The 11448-nt window shown below is 43.0% G+C and overlaps 1 protein-coding gene across 2 annotated transcripts; it reads right to left on the minus strand.

Moving 5' to 3' along the window:
• Nucleotides 1–1604: 1604 nt before the first annotated feature.
• On the minus strand, nt 1605–10207 carry LOC118080170 (vomeronasal type-2 receptor 26-like). Of its 2 annotated transcripts, none has more exons than XM_088663838.1 (4): nt 9922–10207; nt 6412–7206; nt 3965–4091; nt 1605–2515 (listed from the first exon to the last, which is right to left on the minus strand). In XM_088663838.1, exons 1-4 carry the CDS (start codon nt 10066–10068, stop codon nt 1605–1607), a joined length of 1980 nt encoding a protein of 659 aa, XP_088519964.1. In that variant the 5' UTR covers nt 10069–10207. The 2 variants fall into 2 exon arrangements, with proteins under 2 accessions (XP_088519964.1, XP_034960989.3); XM_035105098.3 differs by lacking the exon at nt 9922–10207 and adding an exon at nt 5783–6010 and having other exon boundaries at nt 6412–7167.
• Between the last annotated feature and the right edge of the window lie 1241 nt (nt 10208–11448).

Below are 11448 nucleotides of genomic sequence, written 5' to 3' on the forward strand. Positions count from 1 at the left end.
AAACTGAAAGTACTCAAACCGAAGCGTACTTAAACCGAGGTATGACTGTACAGAACTGTGACACGACAGAAGTGAAAGTAACATACAATAACAACACTTAGGCGGAAGAGATAAGACAGACTTCCATTCTCACACTCTCTGAGACACTCATGTGATGTACACCAAACCTAACAGTCCTTGCTGTAGCAGCTAAGAATAGCTAAAATCCTAACAGAGCCACCACGTAATTCCCAGGAGAGACACAGTGCCCCCACCCCTCCTAGCTACAACTCGGCTCATTTTTTTAGGCTCCATTTCAACTACCACATACCGGCATTGTGCAGTGTGCCTATTCATTCCTCTTCCCTCCTCAAGCAAGCAGTAATGCCTCCCTTCTTCTGAGCATGGGGGAGATTTTACTATCCTATCGGTCAGAGTAAATCCACCATTTTTGTTGATTCTCTCGAATCAATCACAAACCATGGATGCTCTGAAGCAGGGGTCAGCAACCTTTTTCAGCCGTGGGCTGGTCCACTGTCCCTCAGACCATGTGGTGGGCCAGACTATTTTATTGGGGGGGGGAAATGAATGAATTCCTATGCCCCACAAATAACCCAGAAATGCATTTTAAATAAAAGCACACATTCTACTCATGTAAAAACACCAGGCAGGCCCCACAAATAACCCAGAGATGCATTTTAAATAAAAGGACACATTCTACTAATGTAAAAACACGCTGCTTCCCGGACCATCCGTGGGCCGGATTGAGAAGGCAATTGGGCCGCATCCTGTCCATGGGCCTTAGGTTGCCTACCCCTGTTCTGAAGGATATTATCCTGAATATTTTGCAGGTCTGAGGTTGCCTCCTACTGAATTGCTCCAACTCGCCCAGTATTCTTTACCCTAATAGGAAAAGAAATTGAACTTGTCCCTCAAAGCCATAGAATGCACAGCTTCTATGAACAGACGTTGCCTGACTGAAGGAGCAACAGATGCAGAGTTAATTGCTGATTTGTTGTGAATTTACGAAAAATTAATGTACGACCAAATATTAGTAGATCTGCCTCATCTGAATGTATCCCCCCCTCTCGACAATCAGTAGATCAGCATATATTGCAATGAATCTATTGATATTTTAGTAGGCCTGAGAACATTGAAATAGGCTCAGGGTTTTACCCTACCAGAGAGGGTCTAGGCTACGCCGGTTCTTAGAGCCAACAAAGACATCAGTGTGTGGAAAAAGCACAGGTTTATTCAAGCTGCAGCACAAATTGGCCCACTCTCCAAAGAGTGAGCAAAAAGCACACCTTTCAAGGCACTTTCATAGCATTTTTTTACATGATTACTTCATGCATGAGCCTTTCAACAGGCCTGCCTTCAGATGTCTTCTAAAAGTTGTATAGTTTTTTCTCTACTTGACATCTGATGGGGGGGGCGTTCTGCAGGATGGGTGCCACTACTGAGCAGGCATATGGTATGGAAAAAGAACAGAGAACTGGGAAATATTTTAGGAAGCAGGAGGTTCTATATTTTTTTTTTGAGAATTTTGTTTGCCTCCAAAGGAAGCCAGGATTCTGGCCCCTTTTCTTTCCTTAGAACATGGTCCCTTTCTTTAGAACTAAGTATCAAATGCGATCTTTTGTTTTTGTTGAAAGGTGCTCTTTTGTATTCAGATCAGGCCTTAGTATAATAATGTAACACTTGGGGATGAAGATGCAGCCCAGAAGCCCAGCACTGGAAGTCAAGATAGAAAAGATTTGCACGGCTACCATGTACTTCCCCTTGGTGCTCAGGTAGGTGGGCACAAAGGACACCCAAACACTGCAGAAGACCAGCATGCTGAAGGTGATCAGCTTGGCTTCATTGAAGGATCCTGGAAGCTTCCTGGCCAGGAAAGCCACTGTGAAGCAGATGGCAGCCAGGAAGCCCATGTAGCCGAGGGCAGTGTAAAACATCGCAACAGATCCTTCGTTACATTGCAGGATGATCTCCCCAGCCTGGGAGTGCTTGTCAGAATCAGGGAAAGGAGGAGAGATCCCTAGCCAGATGGTGCAGATGACAACTTGGACACTGGAACAGGAAAGGACAATGGCATTGGCAAAGGTCTTCCCCAGCCATCTCCTCACCCTGTTCCCTGGCTTTGTGGCCAGGAAGGCAAGCACCACCGTGATGGTTTTTGCCAACACAGAAGAAACAGCAACTGAGAAGATGATGCTGAAGGCTGTTTGCCTGAGAAGGCAGGCCACTTTCCTTGGCTGGCCGATGAAGAGGAAGGAGGACAAAAAGGAAAGCAGAAGGGAGACAAGGAGGATGTAGGAGAGGTCCTGGTTGTTGGCTTTGACTATCGGAGTTTCCTTCTTTTTAATGAAGATTCCTAGAACAAACACTGTGGTTATGGACAAAGATAGGGCAAAGGAAGCTAGGATGAGGCCCAAAGGTTCTGTGTAGGCAAGGAAAGTGGTAATTTTGGGGACACATTGATCTTGGCCCTTGTTTGGATGCTGATCATCTGGACATTTGGTGCAATAGCCTGCATCTGAAAGGAAGAGGAGAGGATTTAGTAGCCGTAACATAAATAAGAGAACCAGGCCTATATCTTTAGAGATTAGCCTCTCCAAATCACATTTAAAGCAGAGAGGGATTAAAATCACAAAAGGGTATACCTGCTTTGGGCAGCCCCCTCCAAACGGTCTCTCCATCAGTGTGCATTCCGAGGCAATTAAAAAGAAAAAAACCTAACACCATGTAATTCATTGTGGCAGAGATTCTCACACCTTATCTCCCTAGGGCCGATTTAAAATGGCTAGAAACTACTAAGGACAACAGTCATAATTTAGATGCAAACTATGACATTCTTTCCACGTTGCAATGAGTTCCATAGTCCAACTTTTCTCAAACTGAGCATAAGCACTGGTTCCCTAGGCATTGTGACTCAACCTTTCCCTTTTGTGCAGGATACCTTGATCTAATAACTCTAAACAGAGAAGCATTCCCCTCCCCTTCTCTCCTCTACATGCCTCTTGCCATTTTTATTAATATCCTACCATTTTCTTCTGCCTTTCTCCTTTCACACTCAGTGTGCATTGCAGGGCTTTAGACTAGATGACCCTTGGGGTCCCTTCCAACTCCATGTCTCTACGATTCTATTTGTGCTCTGCTACCTCCCCCAAGTGCCCATTTTTATCCACCTCTCCTCCGTGCATCTTTGATGGGCACAGCTTCCCTCTCCACCTTTCTCTTTTTTTCTCTTACTGTTTTCATTGTCAGCCTTTTATTGGATTATCATTATTTATTTATTTATTATTTATACCCCGCCCATCTGGCTGGGTTTCCCCGGCCACTCTGGGCGGCTTCCAACAAATACCAAAATACATTAAAATATCACAGATTAAAAACTTCCCTAAACAGGGCTGCCTTTAGCTGTTTTCTAAATGTCAGGTAGTTAAATAAAAAAATTCCTTCAGTAGCACCTTAAAGACCAACTAAGTTTATATTTTGGTATGAGCTTTCGTGTGCATGCACACTTCTACGAAAGCTCATACCAAAATATAAACTTAGTTGGTCTTTAAGGTGCTACTGAAGGAATTTTTTAATTTTGCTTCGACTCAGACCAACACGGCTACCTACCTGTCAGGTAGTTGTTTATCTCCTTGACATCTGATGGGAGGGTGTTCCACAGGGTGGGTGCCACTACCGAGAAGGCCCTCTGCCTGGTTCCCTGTAACTTGGCTTCTCGCAGTGAGGGAACCGCCAGAAGGCCCTCGGCGCTGGACCTCAGTGTCCGGGCTGAACAATGGGGGTGGAGACGCTCCTTCAGGGATACTGGGCCGAGGCCGTTTAGGGCTTTAAAGGTCAGCACCAACACTTTGAATTGTGCTCAGAAACGTACTGGGAGCCAATGTAGGTCTCTTAGGACCGGTGTTATGTGGTCTCTGCCCTATTTCTGTTCTCCCAAGGAATTCCCTCCCCCCCTGGAGTCACCCACCTTCCTGGGTGGAGATTGTCCCTTCCGTACACGAAGCACAAGCGTAGCAGCAAACCGGTTGTCCTTCTTGAACCACCTTGGCATATCCAGGTTGACAGCTTTTGGTACACCTGGCGTGAGGCATTGTCTAACCATAAAGTGAAGGAGCATTGAAGGGAAACTGTTAGGGTATGGAAGTCAGTCATAGGGTTTGGAGTGACCCTAATGGATTCCCCTACCCCCCTCCCTTTTAGGTAAATATTGTTGATGCACTTGACTAGTGCATGGCTTACAGTGGTCGGCAACGTGCGGCCTATAGGCTGGAAGCGGCCCACGGAGGCCATTTAATCGGCCCACGAGCTGCCCCAGAACCGAGCTGCCCGCTCAGCGAGTCCTGGCACGCTGCGCTAAACCGGCGCAGTGCGGCATGGCGACTCGCTTCTGCGGCACCAGAAATCACATCTGTGCAGACGCAGACCCCGAAAATCGTGGGTGTGCATGCACAGACTCCAGAAACCGCAGGCGCTTGCACTCATTTGGGCATGCTATCCGGCCCACGGAGGGATCTCCGCGGGACTGATCCGGCCCAGGCAAGGTAAACCTTGCTGACCTGTGGCTTAGAAAGTACTTTGGCATACATAATTTTGCTGCTCCAATTATGGCAGAGCAGAGGGCCAAGGAAAGATCATGTGTTGGATACTAAGCTAGGAGAGGAAATAGTTGTTAAGAAAAGGGAATATCTGACAGTTTTATTGGCACTGGAAGGAGGGCACCGAGTCAGAGGGTGACTGGTGACTTTTGGAATCCAGTGTCCAGTTGCCACTCAGATCATGCACATATTACATTAAAGAAACACAGCTCACACAACTCTGTATGCAATTATATAGAAATTTCCAAAGACAAAATGTAAAAATAAGTTTCCATTTCATTAAATATAGCTTTTACATAATGTACTCAATACCAAAATCAGGTTCAAGTGCAATATGGGATGTCTCAAAACCAAGTTCCATCCAAACGTTCCTTCATTCAATAAAGAGAAAAGAATGTCTACAAGTGTATGTGTTGCTGAAGGATAATCCACAGACTGGAAAAAACTGCCCACATTACCGGGAGTGTTGTTGCATTGCTCATAATCATTCAAACCATAGCGGCAGTGATCCAGTCATGTGAAATCCAAGTGGGACATTGAGATCACCGGATGGAAATCCCTGTTTCAAATGTATTCCTCCGGTCAGTCCACAATGGAATGGAAAGACAGCAAAACACATGCTCAAGTAGATAACTCAGCTACATAAACTTGAAAAGGCTCTCTGCTCATTCTATAATCCCTGAGATCAGCCCTAGAGTCATGCAAAAATCAATCGGATAGGAATAAGTTCATTTTCTGAATCATAAAGAATAAACCCTGTAAATTATTTGAGCTTAATATACAGGTGAAACGAAAAATTAGAATATCGTTGAAAAGTGCATTAATTTTAGTAATGCAATTTTTTATTTTTTTATTTTTCTTTAAATTTTTACAAATGCTTTCTTTTGGAGATTCCACAGTAATAAAACAAATAGTTACAACAATACAAAAATAAACAAAAATAAACATCGCTATTACATTTCATTAATTACATCCCATTTATAATTGACCTGCCTAACGACAAATAATTACAATTACAACAAATAAAGGCTTGACATATCTTGCTTTGCATGTCATGCGTCTATCTCATATATTGGTTTCACCTTTTAAGTTGCATTTACTGAAATAAATGCACTTTTCGACGATATTCTAATTTTCCAAGTTTCACCTGTATACCACCAAGGGACAGGCAATCAATTCATTCTGCCTACCTTGTTGAAATGTGAAGGCCAGACAATGGCTTCTGGGTTAACAGTGAGCTTTAAATGTGAGGCTGCCTGTCTCTCTACACTCCCAACTTTCACTCTGCCACGAGATTCATTGGGAAACAGCACCCAGTTCACAATATCATAGTCAGCTGCCAGCTCTCCATTCTCATCCGAATACAATCCACCCCTGGAGGTGTTAAACAACTGGACTTTCCTTAAGAAATGGTGGAGCTGGGATGACAGAGAAAACACCAGCATTAAGAAAGCACTGAAGCCGGTTGTATATTGCACTCTAATCTCCTATGGATTGGGACCAGTGTCACATTTGGACTCATAGTGGTTGACTGCTGTTGGCTTTCCACAGTCAAATCTGAGATTCATTCTTAAATTGTCACACACACACACACACACACACACACACACACACACACACCACTTTCTCCTTCAATATTTTGGAGATCAGCTGAGCCAGCTTCATCACATATAAAAACTCAGTGTGAACCCTAAGGTCGTATTCTAATATCAGGTAGGGTGAAGCCAGCCACTTGAAGCAACAGATTTGGGGCGCCGTGTAAGTGAAGGACAATGATTCCAGAATTAGACAGTGGGTTGCAATTAACAAAAGGGAATACCTGCCATGGCTGTAGTCTTCCATGTCCCCAACTTTCTCCTCTACTCATCATCAACACCTGCTTGGATCTGGAAGAATAGGCAGAATTTAAGGCAAGTGCCATGGCTTTGACACTGCTGTAAGTAACGTAGCTGTCTTGAGACAGGACCCTTTCAATCTCCTCTTGGGGAAGAACCTTCAGTTTCTCTTTCTCTGTGCATCTTGTCCAGCCTTTCGTGGGCAACACATTCTCTGGACATGAACAGTGAAATGATTCCTCCCAAAATTGTTGTATTTTGTCAGAGAATGGCTCATAGTGGTCACATTTTGTCCATTTTCTAGTCTTCATTGTGAAGGACAAAGAACCATGGGTGTAGATGAAGAAATCAATATCATAACTCAAATTCATGTTGATGTCTGGAAAAGCTGTTGTGATCCAGACTTTACCCCCAGTTTGTAAATTTTCAAATATTTCCTGTATGTGGAATATTGGCATAAAATCATAATATGAGTCCCCATAATAAACATATACATTGACTTGTCTCCACCTGGCAGGTAGTTGATTCATTTGGTACACTGTCTGGTGTTGTATTCTTTCCGAGAAGGCAAAACAAATTCCACTGCTAGTCATCAACGGTGTCAAGGCATTCAAGAACCTTTCTCCATTGTCATTGTCTGGAGCAAATAGGCCAATCCACGTCCATCCAAACTGCAGGAGAAGTTGGATAATCCCCTTGTACTGGATTTCTTCCTTTGGGATCATCCGGTAGACAAAAGGGAAGCAAATTTTATCATCAAGAGCAAAACCATAACTGACCTAGTGAGGAAAGAAAGAATACCAGGTATATGATCATACCCTTTCAGCTATGGTTTTCCCAGTAGTGATGTATGGATGTGAGAGCTGGACCATAAAGAAGGCTGATCATCGAAGAATTGATGCTTTTGAATTATGGTGCTGGAGGAGACTCTTGAGTCCCATGAACTGCAAGAAGATCAAACCTATCCATTCTGAATGAAATCAGCCCTGAGTGCTTACTGGAAGGACAGATCCTGAAGCTGAGGCTCCAATACTTTGGCCACCTCATGAGAAGAGAAGAATCCTTGGAAAAGACCCTGATGTTGGGTAAGATGGAGGACAAAATGAGAAGGGGACGACAGAGGATGAGAGGGTTGGACAGTGTTCTCGAAGCCACCAATATGAGTTTGACCAAACTGTGGGAGGCAGTGGAAGACAGGAGTGCCTGGCGTGCAGTGGTCCATGGGGTCATGGACATGACTAAACGACTAAACAACAACATCTGTTCATAAGAAACAAAAACCTGAAAGAGTTCAACTTGTCAGCGGAGGATGAGTAATGGATAACCTTTCATTTCACTAACAGATAAAAAAGAAGTATCTTTGAGGACACCACTATGAGGGCCATAGCTGCCAAGTCTCCTGTTGAAAAATGCGGGATCAGCAGCGGTGCGGCACCAGAAGTTGCTTCTGGACATGCATAGAAGCAACTTCCGGTGCCGGCGCTGCCTGATTTCTAGTGCCCAGACATGGGCAGAGCGGCACCTGAAATGGAGCCTCCCTGGCAGGTAGGAAATCTGGGGGTTTTCTGGGATTTTTTTCTATTCGGGATAACAGCGGGAAATGGATTAAAATCCTGGGGTTTCCCGTGAAAAACGAGAGACTTGGCAGCTATGATGAGGGCTGAACCTCCTCCTTACCTTCACTGAGCCCACTGTAAATGGTGGTTTTAAGGCTATATATTGTTCTTCTTCAGCACACTAGCTTCTGTGTGTGTGTCCAGAGAGAAGGGGGGGGAGTGTCTTGAATACTTAGGAGAAACATCACTTTCATGAGATGGTATTGAATATCATTCAAAAATCTGCTAAACTAAGGCATAGGCTTGTGGATGGACAGAGACTTTGTGCCTGCATTTCAAGTGGTGTTGATTATCGTTCAGAATCAAGTAGGAGCATTATAAAACATGCAACTTTATTTATATAAGCTTTGTTTCAACTCCGAATTCTCTCAGACCCTCCTGGTCTGTCTATATATACTTTTTGTGTTGAGTAAATTCCTGGTTGTGCCTTCTCTCTGGGCTTCTCTCTTCGTCTGCTGTCCTCACCCTCTTAATTAGTTCCACATATATTTAATCTCGCTTGAGAACACCTCAGAGGCTGTGAGAAGATCGAAGGATTGCAATAGAACTGTTGAAAAAGATCTGGATTATTTTTGGACTACAATGATTGGAAAAGATTTGGATTTCATTGACTAGAAAGGCAGTAATTATCGATGATCAGAACCCTCAAAATTCCTCAGAATTTGAAGCGTGGGAGGTCAAGAAATTTTTATAATTTGGCATAATATTGGGATTAATGGATATGCATTTGTATAATTTGGAATAATTGGTATGATATAATTGGTTGTAAGTGAGAAATTTAATAAAAATTGATTTGAAAAATAATAATAATTAGTTCTACATATGTTTATGCAGGGTGGACAAGATTTAAACATCTCTTTGGATGATCATTCTATTTTTTATTTATTAATATTCTTATTTTTGTGTGTGTGTGAAATAACTTTTTTTTACAAAACCAAACAACGTATAACAATGTATAAACATATGAGAAACATTAAGAGCATTGATTAAATCTCTCTTGTGCTGTAAAATATTTGTTCTTCTTATGAACAGAATTATAGACCTCCAAGCCGGACTGAAGACTTGGATGATGCCTTCCTAGAGCAGATTATCATCAATGCATTCAAAAAGGAGAGATACAATAGTAATGGGAGACTTCAACCATCCCAATATCTGTTGGAACTCAAACCCTGCCAAGAATGTAAGGTCCAACCAATGCTTCCATTGCCCCACTCACAATTTCCTTTCCAAGGAGGTGGAAGAAACAACAAGGGGATCATCATCTATCTTGGACTTGGCTCTCACTAGCAGGGAGGAACTGCGCCATGAATTGGCAAGTATTGGGAAGCTTGAGGGGGGTGGCAATCGTCATGTTCCTGGGTTTCATTATACAGAGGAAAGGGATATGCACTCTGCACGAGGAAGGCTGATTTCAAAAAGCTTAAGGAACTACTGGGTGAGAGCCCAGAGAAGGGAGTCCAAGATGGGTGGAAGTTTCTTACAGCTGAAATATCGAAGGCACAAATACAGACAATTCCATCAGGAATAATAGAATAGAATAGAATAGAATAATTTATTGGCCAAGTATCAACCATACTTGGAATTTTCCTTCAACTACATTGCAATGTAAAGAAAATAAGAAAGTACCTCATACAACCACTATTCATACAACCTCACAATACAACAGCACATTGAAAAGACCCCATACCACCAACTGACCTCCCTTCAACCCACAACTACAGATTCAACAATTTGATGGCACAAGGAAAAATGCTACTGGTATTCCTGTGCCTAGACCTTTTAGTATATGGAGTCCTGTACCGACGTCCGGATGGGAGAAAGAAAAGTGGGAGGCATCGAAAGAAACCATCCACTATTATGGAATCTCCAAGTCCATACCTGTGGGATTTTATAAATGCCTGCCATGCTTGAAATCTGGATGGAGATGTCAGATTCAGCCCTTTCAATAACAGTCAATGCATTCTTCCTTGTTCCACAGAAATAGTTTGGAACACTCTTTTCTCCAGTAGAACGCAGGTTTATCATGGCAGCGGAAACCAGCCTGCCATCAAAATAGGTGTCAAAGAGGTTGTATCCGAGGGTGATGTTGAGTAAGAGATTGGGGTCCTGATTGATTTCATGAATGGCAAATAAGAAAGACAGGACATGCCAGTATCTTGTAGGAGAAGTTCTACAAGCAAGCAAAACAAACAAACAAACAGTTATGACAACCTCCCATTTTTCTCTCAGTGGAAACAAGATGCCACATTCTTTCTTTAATAAATGAAGAGTATAATGGAAGTATAATGGAATATGTACTGTTTTGCTTTATTAGATAAGCGAAGAAAGCAAGTACAAGAATTAAGACATGATAATAAGGAGGGTGTCGTTGCAGGTAATTGGTAAGACTTCTTCAATGGGCTCAAGATCTTTTGAATATATCACCTGTTCCAGGCATCCATGTCTCATTGAGGAGAGACCTGTTAGAATAACTTGAATATGAGTTCCTGGATATGAGACATTACGGACCACTCCCTCTATGACTTCATATGTTTGTATAATATCTTGTTTTTGTACATTTTTTGTACATTTTTTTTGAAAGATTTAGCCAAAAGGCTGAACAACTTTGCCCCCAAAAGAGCAAGAACTCTCAATAACTTTCACTTATTGAAATATGGCAACCCTAGTATTTGCCATTCAGTTTCACAGTGTCACAACTGGGGCACTAACTCTACCAGTAGCTATAGGGTAGGGGTTGGGTCCTTCAGAGAGGGAAGGGAAAATCAAAAATAAAAAACCCCACATGTTTTCTGAAAGATTTGAATCAGAAATTATTTGCCTGATGACGCACTGTGCTCCTGTGCGGCCGTCGTATGCACTAAACCAGGGCTTTTCCCCCCACCAGCCAGAGCTCACTGGAACTCAGTTCCAGAACCTCTCAGGTGGGTGCCATCGCCATTGTTGGTAGGTAGGTGGGGGCCATTACACCTCTTTCATTAGAAAAATAGCATTGCACTAAACTCAGGGCGAAAGTAAGAAGAGTGGTTGACCAGGGAAACAGATAATGCTGTTGAATTTACCTAAACCTCTGAGCGGCGCAAGATTCAAGGGGTTCCAGGCGCTTTTGATATATGGTTTATTTAAGAATCATAGAGTTGGAAGAGACCACAAGGGCCATCCAGTCCAACCCCCTGCCAAGCAGGAAACACCATCAAAGCATTCTTGACATATGCCTAAAGACCTCCACAGAAGGAGACTCCACCACACTCCTTGGCAGCAAATTCCACTGTCGAACAGCTCTTACTGTCAGGAAGTTCTTCCTAATGTTGAGGTGGAATCTTCTTTCTTGTAGTTTGAATCCATTGCTCCATGTCCGCTTCTCTGGAGCAGCAGAAAACAACCTTTCTCCCTCCTCTATATGACATC

This window comes from Zootoca vivipara, chromosome 2, assembly GCF_965207765.1.
Source record: "Zootoca vivipara chromosome 2, rZooViv2.hap1.1, whole genome shotgun sequence".
Taxonomy (NCBI): Eukaryota; Metazoa; Chordata; class Lepidosauria; order Squamata; family Lacertidae; genus Zootoca; species Zootoca vivipara.